Source organism: Elephas maximus, chromosome 7 (genome assembly GCF_024166365.1).
Source record: "Elephas maximus indicus isolate mEleMax1 chromosome 7, mEleMax1 primary haplotype, whole genome shotgun sequence".
In the NCBI taxonomy this organism is placed as follows: Eukaryota; Metazoa; Chordata; class Mammalia; order Proboscidea; family Elephantidae; genus Elephas; species Elephas maximus.
This window is the reverse complement of record NC_064825.1, coordinates 137,765,531-137,789,911: the sequence shown is the minus strand read 5'-3', so window position 1 is coordinate 137,789,911 and position 24,381 is coordinate 137,765,531. Positions and strand designations below refer to the sequence as shown.

The 24,381-nt window shown below is 52.1% G+C and overlaps 2 protein-coding genes and 1 pseudogene across 3 annotated transcripts; all 3 read right to left on the bottom strand.

The window, feature by feature from the left end:
• Positions 1–1,786: 1,786 nt before the first annotated feature.
• Positions 1,787–4,039, bottom strand: LOC126081252 (interferon-induced transmembrane protein 3-like; annotated as a pseudogene).
• A 2,827-nt stretch (positions 4,040–6,866) lies between these two features.
• Positions 6,867–9,132, bottom strand: LOC126081253 (interferon-induced transmembrane protein 3-like). The gene is made up of 2 exons (XM_049893018.1): positions 8,706–9,132; positions 6,867–7,189 (listed from the first exon to the last, which is right to left on the bottom strand). Exons 1-2 carry the CDS (start codon positions 8,967–8,969, stop codon positions 7,034–7,036), a joined length of 420 nt encoding a protein of 139 aa, XP_049748975.1. The 5' UTR covers positions 8,970–9,132; the 3' UTR covers positions 6,867–7,033.
• A 2,815-nt stretch (positions 9,133–11,947) lies between these two features.
• On the bottom strand, positions 11,948–13,916 carry LOC126079278 (interferon-induced transmembrane protein 2-like). Of its 2 annotated transcripts, XM_049890200.1 has the most exons (3): positions 13,862–13,916; positions 12,900–13,109; positions 11,948–12,309 (listed from the first exon to the last, which is right to left on the bottom strand). In XM_049890200.1, the coding sequence occupies exons 2-3, from the start codon at positions 13,083–13,085 to the stop codon at positions 12,118–12,120; spliced, it is 378 nt and encodes a 125-aa protein (XP_049746157.1). In that variant the 5' UTR covers positions 13,086–13,109; positions 13,862–13,916; the 3' UTR covers positions 11,948–12,117. The 2 variants fall into 2 exon arrangements, with proteins under 2 accessions (XP_049746157.1, XP_049746156.1); XM_049890199.1 differs by lacking the exon at positions 13,862–13,916 and having other exon boundaries at positions 12,900–13,151.
• Positions 13,917–24,381: the final 10,465 nt, after the last annotated feature.

Genomic DNA, 24,381 nt, shown 5'->3' with positions numbered 1-24,381 from the left:
CGGGAGGAGGGGCGGGGAAGGCTGAAGGCTAAGGTGGGGTCCCCTTAGGTCAGGAAATAGTTCCGGCGAACCCACACCCCCATTTAAGGCGTGGGTGGGCCCTGGGAACATTTTACGGGACTAGGGGTGGCCCCCGCTGGCCTCTCTCCGGCCCCGGCCTGCTGCAGGACCTCACTGTCCACTTTCCAGACCCTTGCCAGGTCCCCCACCCACCCCACACACACTCCACGGTCCAGGAAAACTCAGCCCTCAGAGGGAAGTGCACTCCAGAGGAAACCGAGCCCCCGGGGAGCCCTCCAAAGCCCCGCCCACCTCCCTAATCTTGCCCACCTCTCCCGGACCTCACACCCCCAATTGTCCTGTGGACGTCGGGCCCCCGCACATCTGAACCCTCTGCCCGGCCGGTGGTGCAGTCCCAGACTGGAGCCTGCTGCTCTGCTGGGCCAGGGTGAGCCCGGTGGTCTGCACCTAACCCAAAAAGAACCCAAAGCTGTTGCTATGGAGTGCATCAGAACTGCCCCATAGTTTCCAAGGAGCACCTGGTGGACTTCAACTGCTGACCTCTCCATTACCAGCCATAGCACTTAACTACTACACCACCAGGGTTTCCAGTCTGCACTGGGGGCTCCAAACTGACAAGTCCGCCCTCATCACGCATCAGGCCTGCCCGCAGTTCTTGAAAGGCTCCACAGGGCCAGTTGCTTGCTGGCTGCACAAGGGGGTCTTGTCACCTGCCAGGACTCTTCAGCCTCTCAAGTTAGCGCAACTCAGGTGGGCTTCTGGTTCAAACCTGACCGCACTAGGCTATCCTGAGTGTCTCCCATCTGAGGGGGCGTTAGATCCCACCATTCACCCAGGACCGGTCCTGGGGCAGCTGGTCCCCCAGACGTAGGGGCTGTGCTGGCCACTAGCAGAAGGCACCACAGCACCTCTCCCACCCAATGTGTGTTCCTTGTCCCACAGGTGTGGCCAGTGTGCCCTTTCTCCGCTTGTGCTCACATCCATGGAACTCCAGGGTGACCGGGTATTATATGCAGCGCCGTTGTCGCTGCAGAGCACCCCTCCACTAGGGGAGAAGGGGGCTGAAAGGTGGGGGGAAGGATGGAGTCCAGGATGGGCATGGAAAACATAGGGTGACAAGTCACTGGCTTCAGCAGACAGGATCAGCTATCAGACATAACCCCTGTTGCAACACCTCTCCAGGGAAACTCCCTCCCCCTGCAGAATGGGGGTGGAGGGAGGGGCCTTGTGCACCATCCGCCCTTGCCCCCAGCCAGCAGGCCTGCTTCCCATCCTGCTCCATATCTGCCCCAGGCATGTTCTTCCCCTGGATCCAGGTGAGGATGGCCCCACCCCCCCCCATGTGCAGCCCCCAACCCAGCAGAGGCCCAGGCTCAGCTCCTCAGTGTCCTCAATGTGCCAGAGAGCCTCACTGAAGGGTCTTCTAGCCTTTGTTTCTAGGAATTGGTCCCCCAGCCCGACTCACTGGAGCCACACCAGCCAAGTCAGGGAGGGCTGGCAACACTGCATCTCAGTCTTGTCCCAGCTTCATGGAGCAGGAGGTGCAGCCAGCTGGGGCCGCCCACCTTCCCCTAGGTGTGCCCAGCCGTGGCCAGAGAAGCGTCCTGCAGAAGGAAGGGCTCTCCCTTCTCTCTGGTCCAGAGACAGGATTGCTGAGAGCCCCGCCCTGTTCACAGCCTCAGCTCAGGCTCAGGACCAGGCTGGAGAACCAGGGCAGACCCCCCCCGCCCCCCCGCCCAGGCGATGTCACAGCACTGTTACACACACAGGCACTTTATTGAATTCATTCATAGACAGAGACAAATGTGCAAACTGCTGTAAAAGGGGGTGGGGGTCAACAGGCAGGATGCAGGGCCAGCAGTGGGAGGGCTCGGGCTGCAGCAGTGGGCAGCGACTAATAGTGTTGACGGTTCTTTATCATCTGTTAAGCTGCTCTCCTCATAAAGAGAGTAATAAGACCAATGATAAAAGTGATGACCAACAGGAGGCTGAAGACCAGGGCGGTGATATTCAGGCATTTGGCGGTGGAAGCGTAGCTCTGGGCCCCTGTCAAGTCACCCACCATCTTCCGGTCCCTAGACTGGGGGAGACAAGATGATGAGGGTATCTGGGGGGGGGGCTGCTGGGAGCCAGGAGCTGATGGTAGCACTCAGGTTACCCTGGTCCTCTGTCCCCAGTGCAGCCTGTACCAGCCCTCACTCACGTCAGGGGCACCCACCGTTCCCTAAAGCCTGAACAGGGCAGTTCCTGTCCTTCCCTGCTGGGGAAGGGACCTCCTCACAGCCCCTCAGTCCCTCCAGGTAGCCCTGGGCTTCTCCTTCCTCTGCTGTGGCCCCATTGCTGCCCCCCACCTCAAGTCCCCAAGTGAGAGTTCTTTGTGTTTTCGGAGCCAGCCTGGGGGCTTAAGGCGAGGCGAGGGATGAACTTCTCTGTTAACTGTGAGAAACATTTCTTTGGAAGTGGTGGGAACGATGGCTGATCATGACCATCCCCATGCCCCCCCCGCTCCCCGCCCCCCGCACTGTATCATCGCTGACCTCCTCTGGGAAGGATCCCCCAGGATACAGACACACACACACACAGAAGCACACACAAAATGCACACACAAGAGAGATACACAAAAATATTCACACAAGTACACACACGGGCCCTTTCTAGCCCCGGGCCCTTCTAGGAGGAAGGCACCTTGAGCACTGTTCTAGGGTAAAACATCACAAAGTTTAGTAAAAGCAAAAAGAAAGGTTTGATTCAGCACATGTTCAAAGAGGCAAAAGTGGGAAACAGACAAGTATACTGCCAGAGCTAACGTCTGCCCGAGTCCAGGGAAATATTACAGAATAGTGCAGAAGAGGGAACATGGGCTGGCATGCTGCCAGAGCCATGTCTGTCCATCACCAGTCTCGTCAGTATATATTAACATCACAAACGGCCAAAGCCATTGAAAGCTTCAGCTTTTCACAGATTGGCTAAAAAAAACTAAATCACCATAATTCTACATTTTGAATCATCTTTCTTAACAATGACTGGTACAGGCTTCAGTAAGGACAGCTTCTGGTCCAACAGACCTTCTGTGCACGAAATGCTAATAGAAAAAGCTAAGAGTGGGAAGTCCTTGGTGCTCAGTTTGATTAGTTTGTGTGAAAACCCATTGCCATCGAGTGGATTCCCACTCATAGCCACCCTACAGGACAAAGTAGAACTGCCCCATACGGTTTCCAAGGAGCAGCCGGTGGATTCCAGCTGCGGGTGTGAAATATTCCTTAACGATGTTTCCTAAGATTGTCCTAGTCATTGTCTTTATACCACAGGACCCAGCTGATGTGTCCTTGTGAGATCAACTTCAGCTGTGTCACATTCTCTGTGCTCAAGGACAGGGACTAATGGCTCCAATAATATCTCCGAAATCAGTGCCCACTCCCATCCTCCTGGAGAATCCGCCAGGTGCCCGGCACACACATGCCCATAGCGCACACACACAAACACACCCACACACATGCCCTCGCTCACCCGGGCCTTTTTGGCAGAAGTCACCCGAGCGCCCACTCCCACCCGCGCGGAGAATCCCCACGTGTCTGGCACAGCGGCGCCTGCACGCACCTTCACGGAGTAGGCGAAGGCCACGAAGCCCAGGCAGCAGAAGTTCATGAAGAGCGTGTTGAAGAGGGACCAGACGACATGGTCCGGCACGGAGGTGTCGCTGCGGATGTTGATCACGGTGGACGTCATGGGCACCGAGTTGTGGGGTACCAGGCCGAGGGGCACCCCCAGCGCGGCCCCCTCGTGCTCCTCCTTGAGCGTCTCAGAGGTTGAGAGCGAGCCGGGGACGGCGTGCGGGAAGAAGTGTTGGGAAGTATGGTTCATGGTGCCCAAAGATGACCGGCAGCCGACACGGTTTGGTGTGGGGTGGCTGTTTCAGACTCTCCTTTCCCCAGTAGTTTCGATTCTCAGAAGTTTCTATTTCCTGGCTTTGGATAACTGAGATTGGCCACAGACTAAGGAGGCGGGATGCATTCCTGAGGCTCAAGTTACTGAGGGGTTGGGGGGGGGAGGGCCGAGAGTAAGATGGGGTCCGATTAGGTCAGGAAGTAGTTCAGATGAACCCACACCCCCATTTAAGTCGTGGGTGTGCCCTGGGAACATTTTACGGGACTAGAGGTGGCTCCAGCTGACCTGTCTTGCTCCAGGACCTGACTGTCCACTTACAAAATCCCTGCCAGGACCCCCACCCCACACACACTCCATGGCCCAGGAGAGCCCAGTCCCCGGAGGGAGGTGCACCCCAGAGGAAACCGAGCCCCCGGGGAGCCCTCCAAAGCCCCGCCCACCTCCCTAACCTCGCCCACCTCTCCCGGACCTCACACCCCCAGTTGTCCCGGGGACGCCAGGCCCCCGCACATCTGAACCCTCGGCCGGTAGTGCAGTCCCGGACTGGAGCCTGCTGCTTTGCTGGGCCAGGGTGAGCCCGGCGGTCTGCACCCGGGGCCTCCAAACTGACAAGCTGCCCTCATCACGCATCAGGCCTCGCCTGCAATTTTTCAGAGGCTCCACATCGCCAGTTGCTTGCTGGCTGCAGGGCGAGGTCTCATCACCTGGCAGAACCCTCTTCAGCCTCTCGAGTTAGCGCAGTTCGGGTGGGCTTCCGGCCCAAACCTGACGGCGCCAGGCACCCTGAGCACCGCCCATCCGAGGGGTCACCGGCCACGTCTGGTCCTGGGGCAGCTGGTCCCCCGGGCCCGGGCACTGCGCCGGCCGCCGGTAGAGGGCGCCATGGCGCCGCTCCCGCCCGGTGCGCGTCCCCGGTCCCACCCAGGAGGGGCCCGGGCGCCGGCTCCCCACCAGGCCGCCCCCGGGTCCTCGTCGGGGCCCCCCTCGTGCTCACCTCCGTGGGCCTCCGGGTGAGCTGGCGGCGTCGCGCGCCCCTCCGCCACAGCAGAGCGCCCTGCTGCGAGAGCGCCCCGACGTTCACGGCACTTGGCTCAGCCGAGGCCGGACCCCACTTTGTTAGCTCGACTGTTTCTGGGAAGCGACCTTGGAGCCCTGGTGGTGCAGCGATTAGGGACGGCAGTCCGAACCCCGCCCTGTAGGGCCACTATGCCGGCTGGGCCAGGATGGCCTTAAGATCACTTGGCGTGCACAGGTGTGAAGCAGAGGACCGCCTGGTGGTTAAGCAGATTGTCAAAGATACCGATACCTCTCGAGCTCTCTTGAAAAATGTTTTTTGAACCTCCGTACAATACCTTTTACTTTTCCACAACCCCTGTTCTGACTAAACCAGCTGTCAACAATCAGAAATGTTTTAGCTATGCCCCTCTACTGGTGGTTTTTGCCCTTTTAAACTCCTGTTACCCGTACCCAGCAGGCTGCTTGGAAGGGTTGTTTTCATCTTTGAAGCCGAACGCTTCTCGGTTCAAACAGTGTTTGAACTTCCGATAAATCTCTTTGCTTTTGATTTAGGAAATTATATTGGAGCCGTTATTCCCTGTCCTAAAATGTGACCCAGCTGAAGCTGAACCCACAAGGGCTCACAGGACACATCAACTGGGCCCAGAGGTATAAAGACAATAGCTAGAACAGTCTTGGAAAACATCGTGTCGGGAAGCTTTCTCATAAACAAACCATAAACAGCACAAAAGACCCGCATACTTTCCACTCTTATCTTTTTTATTACCTTTAGTAAGATTTGTCGGATAAATGAAGACCCTCCTGACTGTCGTTACTGAAACCTGCACCAGCGATTATTAAGAAAGACGATTCAAAATGTAGAATCCCGTTGATCTAGCAGTTTTTAGCCAATCTGAAAAGGTGAAGCGTCCAGTGGTTTTGCCCTTCTGGGGTGTTTTTACATATGCTGATGACTCACCAATTCTTGGAACCAGGCAGACCTGGCTGTGGCAGCAGCTGGTCCGTTTCCCACTTTTGTCCTTTTTGAGTATATGCCAAATAAAACTTTCTTTTTGCTTTACTAAAGTTTGTGATTTTTTACACTACAATCATTTTATTCTAACAGAGTCAGGAGTTTTTACTCTAGGACGGATGAAACGGGGCGGGGGGGGCGTCCAGGATAGTCACAAAAAACATAGGTTGACAAGCTACTGGCTTCAGCAGACAGGACCTGGTACCCTGCCCTCTGCTAGGACCCAGACGTGCCGGGATCCCCCCAAAGGGCGGTGCATCTGTACCAGAAGGGCCAGCTTTCTGAGACAAGCCTGAACGCTGGCCATGGGAAAGGTCCCAGGGTGGCCTGGGTCCTCCAGACATCTCAACACCTCCCCAGGGAGACTCCCTCCTCCTGCAGAATGGGGGTGGAGGGAGGGGTCTTGTGCACCATCCGCCCTTGCCCCCAGCCAGCAGGCCCACTCCCCACCCTGCTCTATATCTGCCCCAGGCATGTTCTTCCCCTGGATCCGGGTGAGGATGGCCCCACCCCCCCATGTGCAGCCCCCAACCCAGCAGAGGCCCAGGCTCAGCTCCTCAGTGTCCTCAATGTGCCAGAGAGCCTCACTGAAGGGTCTTTTAGCCTTTGTTTCTAGGAATTGGTCCCCCAGCCCGACTCACTGGAGCCACACCAGCCAAGTCAGGGAGGGCTGGCAACACTGCATCTCAGTCTTGTCCCAGCTTCATGGAGCAGGAGGTGCAGCCAGCTGGGGCCGCCCACCTTCCCCTAGGTGTGCCCAGCCGTGGCCAGAGAAGCGTCCTGCAGAAGGAAGGGCTCTCCCTTCTCTCTGGTCCAGAGACAGTATTGCTGAGAGCCCCGCCCTGTTCACAGCCTCAGCTCAGGCTCAGGACCAGGCTGGAGAACCAGGGCAGACCCCCCCCCCCCCAGCCCAGGCGATGTCACAGCACTGTTACACACACAGGCACTTTATTGAATTCATTCATAGACAGAGACAAATGTGAAAACTGCTGTAAAAGGGGGTGGGGGTCAACAGGCAGGATGCAGGGCCAGCAGTGGGAGGGCTCGGGCTGCAGCAGTGGGCAGCGACTAATAGTGTTGACGGTTCTTTATCATCTGTTAAGCTGCTCTCCTCATTAAGAGAGTAATAAGACCAATGATTAAAGTGATGACCAACAGGAGGCTGAAGACCAGGGCGGTGATATTCAGGCATTTGGCGGTGGAAGCGTAGCTCTGGGCCCCCGTCAAGTCACCCACCATCTTCCGGTCCCTAGACTGGGGGAGACAAGATGATGAGGGTATCTGCGGGGAGCTGCTGGGAGCCAGGAGCTGATGGTAGCACTCAGGTTACCCTGGTCCTCTGTCCCCAGTGCAGCCTGTACCAGCCCTCACTCACGTCAGGGACACCCACCGTTCCCTAAGGCCTGAACAGGGCAGTTCCTGTCCTTCCCTGCTGGGGAAGGGACCTCCTCACAGCCCCTCAGTCCCTCCAGGTAGCCCTGGGCTTCTCCTTCCTCTGCTGTGGCCCCATTGCTGCCCCCCACCTCAAGTCCCCAAGTGAGAGTTCTTTGTGTTTTCGGAGCCAGCCTGGGGGCTTAAGGCGAGGCGAGGGATGAACTTCTCTGTTAACTGTGAGAAACATTTCTTTGGAAGTGGTGGGAACGATGGCTGATCATGACCATCCCCATGCCCCCCCCCGCTCCCCGCCCCCCGCACTGTATCATCGCTGACCTCCTCTGGGAAGGATCCCCCAGGATACAGACACACACACACACAGAAGCACACACAAAATGCACACACAAGAGAGATACACAAAAATATTCACACAAGTACACACACGGGCCCTTTCTAGCCCCGGGCCCTTCTAGGAGGAAGGCACCTTGAGCACTGTTCTAGGGTAAAACATCACAAAGTTTAGTAAAAGCAAAAAGAAAGGTTTTATTCAGCACATGTTCAAAGAGGCAAAAGTGGGAAACAGACAAGTATACTGCCAGAGCTAACGTCTGCCCGAGTCCAGGGAAATATTACAGAATAGTGCAGAAGAGGGAACATGGGCTGGTACGCTGCCAGAGCCATGTCTGTCCATCACCAGTCTCGTCAGTATATATTAACATCACAAACGGCCAAAGCCATTGAAAGCTTCAGCTTTTCACAGATTGGCTAAAAAAAACTAAATCACCATAATTCTACATTTTGAATCATCTTTCTTAACAATGACTGGTACAGGCTTCAGTAAGGACAGCTCCTGGTCCAACAGACCTTCTGTGCACGAAATGCTAATAGAAAAAGCTAAGAGTGGGAAGTCCTTGGTGCTCAGTTTGATTAGTTTGTGTGAAAACCCATTGCCATCGAGTGGATTCCCACTCATAGCCACCCTACAGGACAAAGTAGAACTGCCCCATACGGTTTCCAAGGAGCAGCTGGTGGATTCCAGGTGCGGGTATGAAATATTCCTTAACGATGTTTCCTAAGATTGTCCTAGTCATTGTCTTTATACCACAGGACCCAGCTGATGTGCCCTTGTGAGATCAACTTCAGCTGTGTCACATTCTCTGTGCTCAAGGACAGGGACTAACGGCTCCAATAATATCTCCGAAATCAGTGCCCACTCCCATCCTCCTGGAGAATCCGCCAGGTGCCCGGCACACACATGCCCATAGCGCACACACACAAACACACCCACACACATGCCCTCGCTCACCCGGGCCTTTTTGGCAGAAGTCACCCGAGCGCCCACTCCCACCCGCGCGGAGAATCCCCACGTGTCTGGCACAGCGGCGCCTGCACGCACCTTCACGGAGTAGGCGAAGGCCACGAAGCCCAGGCAGCAGAAGTTCATGAAGAGCGTGTTGAAGAGGGACCAGACGACATGGTCCGGCACGGAGGTGTCGCTGCGGATGTTGATCACGGTGGACGTCATGGGCACCGAGTTGTGGGGTACCAGGCCGAGGGGCACCCCCAGCGCGGCCCCCTCGTGCTCCTCCTTGAGCGTCTCAGAGGTTGAGAGCGAGCCGGGGACGGCGTGCGGGAAGAAGTGTTGGGAAGTATGGTTCATGGTGCCCAAAGATGACCGGCAGCCGACACGGTTTGGTGTGGGGTGGCTGTTTCAGACTCTCCTTTCCCCAGTAGTTTCGATTCTCAGAAGTTTCTATTTCCTGGCTTTGGATAACTGAGATTGGCCACAGACTAAGGAGGCGGGATGCATTCCTGAGGCTCAAGTTACTGAGGGGTTGGGGGGGGGAGGGCCGAGAGTAAGATGGGGTCCGATTAGGTCAGGAAGTAGTTCAGATGAACCCACACCCCCATTTAAGTCGTGGGTGTGCCCTGGGAACATTTTACGGGACTAGAGGTGGCTCCAGCTGACCTGTCTTGCTCCAGGACCTGACTGTCCACTTACAAAATCCCTGCCAGAACCCCCACCCCACACACACTCCATGGCCCAGGAGAGCCCAGTCCCCGGAGGGAGGTGCACCCCAGAGGAAACCGAGCCCCCGGGGAGCCCTCCAAAGCCCCGCCCACCTCCCTAACCTCGCCCACCTCTCCCGGACCTCACACCCCCAGTTGTCCCGGGGACGCCAGGCCCCCGCACATCTGAACCCTCGGCCGGTAGTGCAGTCCCGGACTGGAGCCTGCTGCTTTGCTGGGCCAGGGTGAGCCCGGCGGTCTGCACCCGGGGCCTCCAAACTGACAAGCTGCCCTCATCACGCATCAGGCCTCGCCTGCAATTTTTCAGAGGCTCCACATCGCCAGTTGCTTGCTGGCTGCAGGGCGAGGTCTCATCACCTGGCAGAACCCTCTTCAGCCTCTCGAGTTAGCGCAGTTCGGGTGGGCTTCCGGCCCAAACCTGACGGCGCCAGGCACCCTGAGCACCGCCCATCCGAGGGGTCACCGGCCACGTCTGGTCCTGGGGCAGCTGGTCCCCCGGGCCCGGGCACTGCGCCGGCCGCCGGTAGAGGGCGCCATGGCGCCGCTCCCGCCCGGTGCGCGTCCCCGGTCCCACCCAGGAGGGGCCCGGGCGCCGGCTCCCCACCAGGCCGCCCCCGGGTCCTCGTCGGGGCCCCCCTCGTGCTCACCTCCGTGGGCCTCCGGGTGAGCTGGCGGCGTCGCGCGCCCCTCCGCCACAGCAGAGCGCCCTGCTGCGAGAGCGCCCCGACGTTCACGGCACTTGGCTCAGCCGAGGCCGGACCCCACTTTGTTAGCTCGACTGTTTCTGGGAAGCGACCTTGGAGCCCTGGTGGTGCAGCGATTAGGGACGGCAGTCCGAACCCCGCCCTGTAGGGCCACTATGCCGGCTGGGCCAGGATGGCCTTAAGATCACTTGGCGTGCACAGGTGTGAAGCAGAGGACCGCCTGGTGGTTAAGCAGATTGTCAAAGATACCGATACCTCTCGAGCTCTCTTGAAAAATGTTTTTTGAACCTCCGTACAATACCTTTTACTTTTCCACAACCCCTGTTCTGACTAAACCAGCTGTCAACAATCAGAAATGTTTTAGCTATGCCCCCCTACTGGTGGTTTTTGCCCTTTTAAACTCCTGTTACCCGTACCCAGCAGGCTGCTTGGAAGGGTTGTTTTCATCTTTGAAGCCGAACGCTTCTCGGTTCAAACAGTGTTTGAACTTCCGATAAATCTCTTTGCTTTTGATTTAGGAAATTATATTGGAGCCGTTATTCCCTGTCCTAAAATGTGACCCAGCTGAAGCTGAACCCACAAGGGCTCACAGGACACATCAACTGGGCCCAGAGGTATAAAGACAATAGCTAGAACAGTCTTGGAAAACATCGTGTCGGGAAGCTTTCTCATAAACAAACCATAAACAGCACAAAAGACCCGCATACTTTCCACTCTTATCTTTTTTATTACCTTTAGTAAGATTTGTCGGATAAATGAAGACCCTCCTGACTGTCGTTACTGAAACCTGCACCAGCGATTATTAAGAAAGACGATTCAAAATGTAGAATCCCGTTGATCTAGCAGTTTTTAGCCAATCTGAAAAGGTGAAGCGTCCAGTGGTTTTGCCCCTCTGGGGTGTTAACATATGCTGATGACTCACCAATTCCTGGAACCAGGCAGACCTGGCTGTGGCAGCAGCTGGTCCGTTTCCCACTTTTGTCCTTTTTGAGTACATGCCAAATAAAACTTTCTTTTTGCTTTACTAAAGTTTGTGATTTTTTACACTACAATCATTTTATTCTAACAGAGTCAGGAGTTTTTACTCTAGGACGGATGAAACGGGGGGGGGGGCGTCCAGGATAGCCACAAAAAACATAGGTTGACAAGCTACTGGCTTCAGCAGACAGGACCTGGTACCCTGCCCTCTGCTAGGACCCAGACGTGCCGGGATCCCCCCAAAGGGCGGTGCATCTGTACCAGAAGGGCCAGCTTTCTGAGACAAGCCTGAACGCTGGCCATGGGAAAGGTCCCAGGGTGGCCTGGGTCCTCCAGACATCTCAACACCTCCCCAGGGAGACTCCCTCCTCCTGCAGAATGGGGGTGGAGGGAGGGGCCTTGTGCACCATCCGCCCTTGCCCCCAGCCAGCAGGCCCACTCCCCACCCTGCTCTATATCTGCCCCAGGCATGTTCTTCCCCTGGATCCGGGTGAGGATGGCCCCACCCCCCCATGTGCAGCCCCCAACCCAGCAGAGGCCCAGGCTCAGCTCCTCAGTGTCCTCAATGTGCCAGAGAGCCTCACTGAAGGGTCTTCTAGCCTTTGTTTCTAGGATTTGGTCCCCCAGCCCGACTCACTGGAGCCACACCAGCCAAGTCAGGGAGGGCTGGCAACACTGCATCTCAGTCTTGTCCCAGCTTCATGGAGCAGGAGGTGCAGCCAGCTGGGGCCACCCACCTTCCCCCAGGTGTGCCCAGCCGTGGCCAGAGAAGCGTCCTGCAGAAGGAAGGGCTCTCCCTTCTCTCTGGTCCAGAGACAGTATTGCTGAGAGCCCCGCCCTGTTCACAGCCTCAGCTCAGGCTCAGGACCAGGCTGGAGAACCAGGGCAGACCCCCCCCCCCAGCCCAGGCGATGTCACAGCACTGTTACACACACAGGCACTTTATTGAATTCATTCATAGACAGAGACAAATGTGAAAACTGCTGTAAAAGGGGGTGGGGGTCAACAGGCAGGATGCAGGGCCAGCGGTGGGGGTCAACAGGCAGGATGCAGGGCCAGCGGTGGGAGGGCTCGGGCTGCAGCAGTGGGCAGCGACTAATAGTGTTGACGGTTCTTTATTGAGTGTAAAAGGAAGTGGAAAAATATCACTAATCGAGCTGCAAAAAGAATGACGGTGATGATGGTCAGTACGAGACCAATGACCACGGCAGAGATGTTCAGTCGCTTGGCGGTGGACGCGTAGCTCTGGGCCCCCGTCAAGTCACCCACCATCTTCCGGTCCCTAGACTGGGGGAGACAAGATAATGAGGGGACCTGGGAGGGAACCTGCTGGGAGCCAGGAGCTGATGGTGGATTTCAGGTCCCCCTGGTCCTCGGTCCACAGTGCAGCCTGCACGTGCCCTCACCCACATCGGGGACCCCCACAGCTCCCTAGAGCCCAAACAGGACAGTTTCTGTCCCTCCTTGCTGGGGCCGGTACCTCCCCACAGCCCCTCAGTCCCTCCAGGGAGCCTTGGGTTCCTTTCCCTCTGCTATGGCCCCATGTCCCCAAGTGCCTGCACTTTGTGTTTTCTGAGCCTGAGGGCCTGTGGGGTGAATTTTCTTTTTAAGGCTATGAGGGAAGGAGAAGTCCTTGGGGCTGGGGGAGTAAAGTCTGACCACAGCCATCCCCATGGACCCCTTGTAGCTTCTTTGCAGACCTACACTGGGATAGACTCCCCAACACACAGAAGCACACACACACGGACAAAAGACACACACAAACACACACCTGCACACACACAGGCACGTACAGGCTCCAGCCCGCCCCAGACCCATCTGGGCAGAGGGCACCCCGAGCGCACACCCCACCCTGGCACACCACCACCCACACGCACCTTCACTGAGAAGGCGAAGGCTAAGAAGCCCAGGCAGCACCAGTTCAGGAAAAGTGTGTTGAAGAGGGACCAGATGACATGGTCAGGCACAGGGATCTCCCTCTGGATGTTGATCACAGTGGACATCACGGGTGCCGAATTGTGGGGTGCCCCCACCACAGTCACTTCTTGCCCCTCCTTGATCATCTCCTGGGTTTGGGGGGATCAGTGCTGTCGCGTGTAAAGAAGGGTAGGGAAGTGAGCTTAGTGATGCCCAGATGAAGTGTTAATGGGTTCCGGATGCTGAGGGAGGGTCCTTGCTAGGGCCTCCCACCTCAGCCCCCCCAAAGACTCAGTAGTTCCTTTTTCTCAGTAATTTCTGTTTCCTGGTGTTTTGTAAATTGATGAATTGGCTGGGCGTTGATGGGGGGGGGCAGGGGGGACAAATTCCTGGGCTCCAATTACTCTAGAGCTGTGTGAGAGGAAGGGCTGAGGGATATGGGGGTGCTGTTAGGTCAGGAAGTTGCTCAGCTGCCCCTCAGCTTCCCCTTTAGTGTGTGGGTGACCTGGGGATGTTTCATTAGCCTGGAAGTTGCCCCAGCTGGCTTCCCACCCTGGCCCCTAGCGTGCTTCAGGTCCTCACTTCCCCCCTAAAGGGTCTTCACACTGACCGCCACATTCCAGGGCCCCTGAGGGAGGTGGAACCTAGAGGTAGGTGAACCCTAAGAGGGAGGTGAACCCCCAGAGGGAGGTGAACCCCCAGAGGGATTCCTCCCAAGCCTACTAATCTCCTGGTTCAGGTCTTTTCCTTTTAAACCCACTACCCTTCCCTGGGGCTAAAGTCCAGGCTCCCAAAGGAGGCTTGGGTTCCCTAAACTTGATGTGCCTCCTAGCTACAGATCATAGACTCAGAGCCAAGGCTTGCTGCCCCCAGGAGCCCCCAGGCCTTCTTCCAGGGTCACCAGGAACTGGGTATAGAGTACCTGCTGACAACTGGGCGGCATCATGGTTCAGGGGAGCACGGTGCCCCAGGGTATGTCCCTTCCTTCCCTCCTGCCCCTCATCAAGTTATACAAGGGCCTGAGGGGCCTCAGGGGTAGGATGGAGGCCCTGGGCTGAGCCCCACCCCCAAGGAGCAGGGGCTGTGACATCCCTGCCCCCAGTGGCTTCCTGAGGTTACCAAGCTTTTCTTTTCCTGCCTCAGCCCACAGAAAGGTGGGGAAATCAGAGCACTGCAAGGTAAAGCACCTGTGATTCCACAGTTCCTCCATGACTCAGCTGAGAAATGACAGCTCTGCTCTTCAATTTTGTTGAAAAACACATGCACACCTCATTTTAGGTTGGGGCCCCGAGGCCCCTGCCCCTTCCCCAGGCCTCCTGAGTTCCCACCTGCCCCCTGGGAACCCGCACCCAGCAGCTGTTCCTCCTTGCCTCCCTAAGGGGTCTTGTCAAGGCCACCGGGGGCCCCCTTGCTGGGCCAAGCCACTCAGCTCTCCAGCCTGACCTGGCTCCCTGGGGCTCCAGGCTTGCTGGTCAACCGTCTTCCCTGCAGCCCTTCCTGGCTTGTGGGACCAGCTCACTGGTTCTCTCCCTCCTTGAATTCCCTGCCTTGGTCCCCTTTGCTGGTCCTTCCCTGTGGCCACCTCTATGCTGGCAGTGCTCCTGGGTAGACTGGGCAGTTTCTGAGGCCCTGCACTTGGGGAAAGCCCTTTAGTGTAGGACACACACCAGCTTCTGCAGACTTCAGGACAAGACAGGGTGCAAGCTATTTCATCAATGATCATCTTTGTTGGCTGTATGTTGAGATAATATTATTTTGGGCATATTGGGCTGAACAAAAGAGATCATTAAAATTCCTTTCACAATTTCATTTTGCTTTCTTAATGTGGCTACAGGATATTTACCACGGCATGTTTTCCCACTTGCCACTCCATTTCTGTGCCGGCTTGTTATTCTCGCAGCCAGTGAACAAGCCCCTGCCAGTCCCAGTTCTCCTTCTACCTACCTGCTCCCAGCCCCAGGAGCCGTGCTCCACTTGAGGGCTTTTTTCACTGAACGTGGGCCCCATCCCGTCTTGCTCTGAACTTCCTTCTCCTGGAGTGAGACCCTTGTCCCTTTAGCGGAGCCCTCCTCTCAGTACCCCATGCTCACCCACGGGCACCTGGGTCCACCCCCAAGCCAGTCCAAGTGGATCCCTGTCTGCCTTTGCCTGCCATCAGGTAAGTTGGCCCCTCGGTCTATTGCCTTCACAGCAGCCAAAGGGACCGCAACAACCAAAACCAAATTTTGCCACATTCCTGCTCAAATCCCAGGGACTTCCATTTAGAGAAATCAACCCAAACCCAGAAGCCCCCCTAACCTGGCCCCACCCCATCCTGGGATCTGGGCACCTCTTTCTTAATGAGCCACATCCCTGTTACTCTCACTTCCACTGTTGGCTGCTTATGTTAGGTCACCTCCTCAGAAAGGACCTGGAACTCCCTGCCCAAAACAGACCCAACGCTCTCCAGCCTCTGGGTGCTCATTTCTTCATATCTACTGACATGCTATGGTTGATCTGTGCCCTGTACCTCTCTCCGCATCCCTAGAGGATGCTGCCTTGGGTTCGGGGACTGGCTGCCCTGTCCTAGCACCAGCACTTGCGTGATGGATAAAGCAGGTTTTCTTTCTCTGCACCAGTCGCCTCCCAGGGGAGATGGGCAGGGACCTGGGATCAAATCATGCCACTCCCACACACTGGGAGTTACCATGGTCATGCCCTTTCCCCCTGGATTGAGAAGCCACCTGTATGAAAGTGGGAGAAGAGAGGGCCATCACAGGTCAGCATTTAACAAACACCCTGGAAGGACCTACTGCATGCAGGCTCCAAGCTGAGATTAAAAAAAGAAAACCTTGCTGTCAAGTTGATTCCGACTCATGGTTCGATGCTCAGCTGTTGCCATCTGAAAATTCTTAGTTGCCCCAGAGGGTTTTCAAGGAATGGCTGGTGAATTCAAACGGCTGACCTTTTGGTTAGCAGCCATAGCTAAGAGCCCTAGATCTTAACCACTGCACCATTCCATGAATGAGATGGTGCTAGATGGTACATTCACTCAGCTGATCAACAAAGCTTCCCTGTGGCCTTCTCTGCATGGGCGGGGCAGCAAGCACAGATACGTAGGGTTCCATCCAGCTGACATCCCAGCCCAGATGGGTATGGAAAACTCTATCACAAGACCTTATCTTGAAGGGGTGATGGAATTTCAGGAAAATCCCTCCCCTGCACCTGTGGCTTTGTGATGGGTGGGTCCAAGAGGACAGAGAGGGCTGAGAGACACTTGGGAGGGCCAAAGGAAGGGGCTAGGTGACCTGGCAAAGGAAGGCCTGGGCGACACCAGGCGATGCCCCATGGTGGGGTGGGGGGTGTGAAAAGGGGACACTGGGGGATGAGCAGCCTTACGAGGACAGAGGGGGCTCCTCTGCAGTCAACGATGGCCAGGAGCAGGACCAGGAGCTCCCAGCAGGAGGCTGGACACTCGCGGCGGATGGAGGAGCATGGTGGTGTCTGCAGATAACCAGCCTCAGGCCAGGTCGGCCAGAAGTTCATGAAACAAGGCCTGCGGTGGCCAGGCTGGAGGAAGAGCTGTCTATCAAGGAAAGTTTCATCTCTGTGTGTTAGAAACTCCACTTTGAGGGAGAGACTCCAGAGCTCAAGCAGTCCCTTCTCTTGATACTCCTTCCCAATCAGGGTTCCTTTCCCCCTGGCTGCTCCCACAACCAAGCCCTTGAATCCTGTCTCAGCCCTGAAACTCTCTCTCAGCCTCAATGTGCTGTCAGCCCACCTTCTCCAGGCCAGCCCCAGGCCCTGGCTCAGCCAGGCTGCTGCTCCTCCCCTGAGGCGGTTTAACATATGATTACTAATGCTCTGAGACTCCCTCAGGGGATGGAGGTGATCCCCTTCCCCTTGAGTGTGTGCTGACGTAGACAGTTGCTTCTAACGAATAGAACAAAGAAGAAGGAACTGTAGCATCCCTCATTCACCCATCCAGGATCTAGCTAGAGGAAACACTGCCACAGGACCCCCTCTCAGTGTCTGGTCCCATCCCTGGGCTGGGTTATGGTTGCGGGAAGCAGGGCTGGCATCACAGTTCTGTGTTCAGACGGGCCTGTGCTTGGTTTGATGCTCAGCTGTTGCCATCTGAAAATTCTTAGTTGTCCTCAAACAAGGGGCGTCATGTTTTCAGTTTCGCAAAGATCCTGAAAATTCTATTGCCGGTTCTGGCTGAAGCTTTGAAAGTTGACTTATGGTTCTACCTCATCATTGCTACACACAAGGTGTAAGTGGAGTGGAATAGATGGAGTTTACTTCACTTAAAAATAAGGTGCACGTAGCATTTATCTTCCACAGAAGCGATCTGAAATAATCTCCAAAAGTAGATTTCCTCTCTTTCCAGTCGTGCAACATTGACAACAAGGTATTTGTCCAACAGCAACAGTCCCTTTCTCCCCAAGCCCTTTCTTCAGAAGTTGGTGGTGATAGCTGCAGCCATGAAGAGTATAGCCAGAACAAGTGGGGAACCAGTGCTTGAAGACTGGGGCAGCTGCACCAGATGGCTACATAAAATCAGGGCAGATACTAGAGAAGACTTGGGGGAGGATGGAACAGAGGATGAAAGCATTATTCCCTGAGTTTCAGGGTGAACAGTTCCTATAGGACAGGGTACTCCTACCTTCTTGCTGTACCGGAAACCCAGCTCTCCCCTGGATGATGAAACTGCCTCTCAGCCATCTCACGTGGAGGCTCCACCCTCCTCCACACCCATATGCCCGGTATTTGGAGCCTAGAGGTGCTGGAGTGACCACCCTGGTTCCTCACCATCTCCTCCAGGTTAGCTCTCCTCTCCTTCAGGCTATAACCCCCCAGCTCCTTGGAAGTTTGCATACTTGACTATAGTTGTCATTAGTGCTGCTCACCAAATATTCCAGCTTCCCTCCTTCTGCACAAATGGCAGGGAAGCACTTCCCCACCCGCCCTGGCCCTGACGTTAGGTGAGATCATGAGACTTGCTTTGGTCAATGAAATAGAAGCAGAGGTGATGGGCGTTGCTCCTGGACAAAATCTTTAGGAAACTGTGTGTGCGATGAAATATCACACATCAGTAAAGAACAATGAGGAATCTGCAAAACATTTCACAACACGGAAGAATCTGGAAGGCATTATGCTGAGTGAAATTAGTCAGTTGCAAAAAGACACATATTGTATAAGACAACTATTATAAGAACTCAAGAAAAAGTTTAAATGGAGAAGAAAATATTCTTTGATGGTTACGAGAGTGGGGTGGGAGGGAAGGAGAGTGGTATTCACTAAATAGGTAGTAGACAAGAACTAATTTAGGTGAAGGGAAAGACAACACACAATACAAGAGAAGTCAACACAAGTGGACTAAACCAAGAGCAAAGACATTTCCTGAACAAACTGAACACTTCGAAGGCCAGTGTAGCAGGGATGGGGTTTTGGGGACCATGGTTTCAGGTGACATCTAGGTAGATTGGCATAATAAAATCCATTAAGAAAACATTCTGCATCCCACTTTGGAGAGTGGTGTCTGGGGTCTTAAACGCTAGCAAGTGGCTATCTAAGAAGTGTCAATTGGTCTCAACCTACCTGGAGCAAAGGAGAACGAAGAACACCGAAGACACAAGGTAATTATGAGCCCAAGAGACAGAAAGGGCCAATTAAATCAGAGACTACATCGGTCTGAGACCAGAAGAACTAGATGGTGCCCAGCTACAACCGATGACTGCCCTGACAGGGAACACAACAGAGAATCCCTGAAGAAGCAGGAGAGCAGTGGGATGCAGACCTCAAATTTTTGTAAAAAGACCAGACTTACTGGTCTGACTGAGACTAGAAGGACCCTGGAGGTCATGGTGCCCACACCTTCTGTTAGCCCAAGACAGGAACCATTCCCAAAGCCAACTCTTCAGACAGAGATTGGACTGGACTAAGGGATCGAAAAGGATACTGATGAAGAGTGAGCTTATTGGATCAGGTAGTCGCATGGGAGTATGTGGGCAGCTCCTGTCTGGAGGGGAGATGAGAAGGCAGAGGGAGACAGAAGCTGGCTGAAAGGACACAGGAAATACTGGGTGGAGAGGAGTGTGCTGTCTCATTAGGGAGAGAACAACTAGGAGTACATAGTAAGGTATATTCAAATTTCTATATGAGAGACTGACCTGATTTGTAAACTTTCACTTAAACCAAAATAAAAATTAAAAAAAAAAGAAAGAAAGAAACTGTGTGTGACACTCCCCTGCTTCAGCCTGCAGTCATGGAAGCACATGCTCAGAGGAGCCTCCAGCCTGAGTCCCTGAGTGACTGAAATACTAGACCCTGAACGACCAAAAAGCCACATGAAGGTGTAGCATGGCCAAGAAGCAAAGCTTTCTTTTAAGTCACCGAGATGTGGGATTGTTTGGTGTTGTTGTTAGTTGCCATCAAGTTGACTCCAACACATGACAACATGTATGCAGAGTATAACTGCTTCACAGGGTTTTTCAAGGCTGTGATTTTTCAGAAGTAGATTGCCAGACCTTTCTTCCAAGGCACTTCTGGGCAACTTCAAACCACCAACCTTTCAGCTGGCAGTCGAGCACTTAACCCCTTGCACCACCCAGGGATTCCTTGGATTGTTTGTTACCACAGCACAATCTAGCTCATCTTGACTGTTACAGATTTGTACTTAAAAATGAAGTGTTGGTGAATAGATACATGCACACCCATGTTCACGGGAACACTGTTCACAATAGCAAAAAGATGGAAACAACCTAGGTGCCCATCAACAGATGAATGGATAAACAAATGATGGTGTGTTCACACAATGGAATACTATGAAATGATGAAGAACATGTAACTACAAAACACCTCATAACGTGGATCAATCTGGAAGGCATTATGCTGAGCGATGAGTCAGTTGTAAAAGGACAAATATTGTATGAGACCACTATTATAAGAACTCAAGAAAAGGTTTAAACACAGAAGAAAACATTCTTTGATGGTTACGAAGGTAGGGAGGGAGAGAGGGGGTATTCACTAACTAAAAAAAAAAAAAAAATAGTAGACAAGAATTATCTTAGGTGAAGGGAAGGACAACATACAAAACAGGGGAAGTCAGTACAACTGGACTAAACCAAAAGCTAAGAAGTTTCCTGAATATAATCAAAGACTTCAAGGGATAGAGTATCAGGGGCAGGGGTCTGGGTACCATGGCTTCAGGGGACAACTAGGTCAATTTGCACAATAAAGTTTATTAAGAAAATGTTATGTGTTCCACTTTGGTGAGGGGTATCTGGAGTCTTAAAAGCTAGAAAGTGGCCATCTAAGATGCATCAATTGGTCCCAACACCCTTGGAGGAAAAGAGAATGAAGGACACCAAAGACACAAGGAAAATATGAGCCCAAGAGACAGAAAGGGCGGTATAAACCAGAGACTCCATCAGCCTGAGACCAGAAGAACTAGATGGTGCCTGGCTACCATCAATGACCACCATTACAGGTAACGCAACAGAAAGTCCCTGATGGAGCAGGAGAAAATTGGGGTACAGAACTCAAGTTCTAGTAAAAAGACCAGACTTAATGGTCTGACTGAGACTGGAGGGACCTCGGAAGACATGGCCCCTGGACTCTCTTTTAGCCCAAAACTGAAACCATTCCTGAAGCCAGCTCTTCAGACAAAGATTAGTCTGGACTATAAGACATAAAATGATACTTGTGAGGAGTGTTCTTCTTAGCTCAAGTAAATATATAAGACTAAATGGGCACCTCTCATCCAGAAGTGAGATGAGAAGGCAGAAGGGGACAGGAGCTGGTTGAATGGACACGTGAAATCCAGGGTGGAAAGGAGGAGTATGCTGTCACATTATAGGGAGTGCAACTTGTGTCACTGTTGTTAGGTGCCGTTGAGTCAGTTCTGACTCATAGTGACTCTGTGCACAACAGAACGAAACACTGCCCAATCCTGTGCCATCCTTACAATCATTGTTACGATTGAGCCCATTGCTGCAGCCACTGTGTCAATCCACCTCGTTGAGGGTCTTCCTCTTTTCCACTGACCCTGTACTCTGCCAAGCATGATGTCCTTCTCCAGAAGCTGATACCTCCTGACAACATGTCCAAAGTATGTACAACGCAGTCTCGCCATCGTTGCTTCTAAGAAGCATTCTGGTTATACTTCTTCTGAGACAGATTTGTGCATTCTTTTGGCAGTCCATGGTACATTCAATACTCTTCGCCAACACAATTCAAAGGTGTCAATTCTTCTTTGGTCTTCCTTATTCATTTTCCAGCTTTCACATGCATGTGATGCAACTGAAAATACCATAGCTTGGGTCAGGCACACCTTAGTCTTCAAGGTGACATCTTTACTTTTCAACACTTTAAAAAGGTCCTTTGCAGCAGATTTACCCAATGCAATGCATCTTTTGATTTCTTGACGGCTGCTTCCATGGCTGTTGATTGTAGATCCAAGTAAAATGAAATCCTTTACAACTTCAATCTTTTCTGCGTTTGTCATGATGTTGCTTATTGGTCCAGTTGTGACCAACATATGTCTTTATGTTTTTGTTTTCTTTCTGTTGAGGTATAATCCATACTGAAGGCTGTGGTCTTTGATCTTCATTACTAAGTGCTTCAAGTCCTCTTCACTTTCAGCAAGCAAGGTTGTGTCATCTTCATAATGCAGGTTGTTAATGAGTCTTCCCCCAATCCTGATACCCCCTTCTTCTTCATATAGTCCAGGGTCTCGGGTTATTTGCTGAGCATACAGATTAAATAGGTATGGTGAAAGAATACAACCCTGACACACACCTTTCCTGACTTTACTCCATTCAGTATCCCCTTGTTCTGTCCGAACAACTGCCTCTTGATCTATGTAAAGGTTCCTCACGAGCACAATTAAGTGTTCTGGAATTCCCATTCTTCACAATGTTATCCATAATTTGTTATGATCCACACAGTCGAATGCCTTTGCATAGTCAATAAAACACAGGTAAACATCCTTCTGGTATGCTCTGCTTTTAGCCAGGATCCATCTGACATCAGCAATGATATCCCTGGTTCCATGTCCTCTTCTGAAACCGGCCTGAATTTCTGGCAGTTCCCTGTCAATATACTGCTGCAGCCATTTTTGAATGATCTTCCACAAAATTTTGCTTGCATGTGATATTAATGGTATTGCTCTATAATTTCCTCATTTGGTTGGATCACCTTTCTTGGGAATATGCATAAATATGGATCTCTTCCAGTTAGTTGGCCAGGAAGCTGTCTTCCATATTTCTTGGCGTAGACGAGTGAGCACCTCCAGCACTACACCTGTTTGTTGAAACATCTCAATTGATCAATTGATATTCTGTCAATTCCTGGAGCTTTGTTTTTGGCCAATGCCTTCAGAGCAGCTTGGACTTCCTCCTTTAGTACCATCTCAAGGATAGATTTGATGCATCGAACACTAGTGACTGAAGACCAGACAACTTGTGGAATGGCATAAAGGACATCATACATGAAAAAAACAAGAGGTCATTGAAAAGACAGAAAAGAAAGAAAAGACCAAGATGGATGTCACAGGAGACTCTGAAACTTGCTCACGAACGTTGAGCAACTAAAGCAAAATGAAGAAATGATGAAGTAAAAGAACTGAACAGAAGATTTCAAAGGGCGGCTCAAAAAGACCAAGTAAAGTGTTATTATGACATGTGCAAAGACTTGGAGATAGAAAACCAAAAGGGAAGAACATGCTCAGCGTTTCTCAAGCTGAAAGAACTGAAGAAAAAATTCAAGTCTCGAGTTGCAATAGTGAAGGATTCTATGTGGAAAATATTAAATGACGCAGGAAGCATCAAAAGAAGATGGAAGGAGTACACAGAGTCATTATACCAAAAACAATTAGTCAACGTTCAACCATAAATATATATATAGAGAGACTTATATCAAGGAAATGGCTCATGCAGTTGTACACTCTGGAAAGTTCCAAATCTGTGGGTCAGACTGGAGGTTTTTCCTGGCTCACGGGCTGCAGAGACCGACAAATTCCAAAATAGGCAGGCAAGATAGCAGGTAAGCTGCTAGCTCAAGTCACAAAAACTGTAGGTCAGAAAAGCAGGAGCCAACTATAGGAGCCAGAGTGAGCAAAACCTGTGAGCCTTGCCAGAAAGTTCACCTATACTGGAAGCAGGCTGTACCCCTAAGGAAACTCCCTTTCAACTCATTGGCTACTCACAACAGATTCCATCGTGGAGATGATCACATTATATCAAATCTGGTCATGGAGGTGATCACGTCATCATACGACTGCCAAACTACATCATAACTGCCAAACCACATCATAACTGCCAAACCACTGAGAATCATGGCCCAGCCAGGTTGACACACAACCTTAATGATCACATACACCAACAAATTAGGAAACCTAGATGAAATGGATAAATTCCTAGAAAGACACAAACCACCAAACTGAAGAAATAAAAAATCTGAGTAGACATATAACAAGTAAAAAGATTAAATCAGTAACCAAAAGCTCCCAACAAAGAAAAGCCCAGGACCAGGTGGCTTCACTGGTGAATTCCACCAAACATTTAAAGAAAAACTAACACCAATCCTTCTCATAGTCTTCTGAAAAGATAGAAGAGGAGAGAATACTTGCTAATTCATCCTATGAGGCAGCATCACAAGAAAAGAAAACTACAAGCTAATCTCCTTTATGAAAATAGATGCAAAAATCCCCAATAAAATACCAGCAAACGAAACTCCACAGCACACTGAAAGGATTATACACCATGAACAAGTGGGATTTCTATCCAGGAATGCAAGAGTGCCAAGTTAAGAAAATCAGTCACTGCAATATACCATATTAATAGAATGAAGGAAAGAAACCACTTGATCACCTCAACTGATTCAGAAAAATCATTTGAAAAAGCTCAACATCCTTTTATAACAAAAAGCAAAAACAAAAAAACACTGTACGAACTAGGATAGAAGGGAACTTCCTCAACCTGATAAAAGACACCTACAAAAAACCCCACAGCTACATCATATTTAATGGTGAAATACCGAAAGCTTTTTCTCCCTAGATCAGGAACAAGACAAGGATGCCTGCTCTCGCTACTTCTACTCAACATTGTACTGGAAGTTATAACCGGAACAATTAGGCAAGAGAAAGAAATAAAAAACATCCAAACTGGAAAGGAAGAAGTAAAATATCTCAGTATGGACGATATAATCTTATACATATAGAAAACCTTCACGAAACCACAGACAAAAAAAAAAAATTGTTAGAGCTGTTGAATTTGTATTTTATTTTCCAGACTTATTAGAGTTAAAATCTCTTTCAAAGAATTAAACAGTTAAAGAAGCTTGTCTAGTCCCACAGTGGGGCCCCCTGTTTGAAATTCTCTCTTTTTCACCACAAGACTTCTGCTTGCACGTTTACTTAAATGAGCAGAAGTTTTAGTTCAGACATTAAACAGACCT

Bases quoted from the DNA above. Each gene is read 5' to 3' on its own strand.
- LOC126079278 (XM_049890200.1), bottom strand. From the start codon at position 13,085: ATGATCAAGGAGGGGCAAGAAGTGACTGTGGTGGGGGCACCCCACAAT. The intron at 12,310-12,899 runs GTGCGTGTGGGT...TGTCTCCCCCAG, and splicing joins CCTTCGCCTTCTCAGTGAAG to TCTAGGGACCGGAAGATGGT.
- LOC126081253 (XM_049893018.1), bottom strand. From the start codon at position 8,969: ATGAACCATACTTCCCAACACTTCTTCCCGCACGCCGTCCCCGGCTCG. The intron at 7,190-8,705 runs GTGCGTGCAGGC...TGTCTCCCCCAG, and splicing joins CCTTCGCCTACTCCGTGAAG to TCTAGGGACCGGAAGATGGT.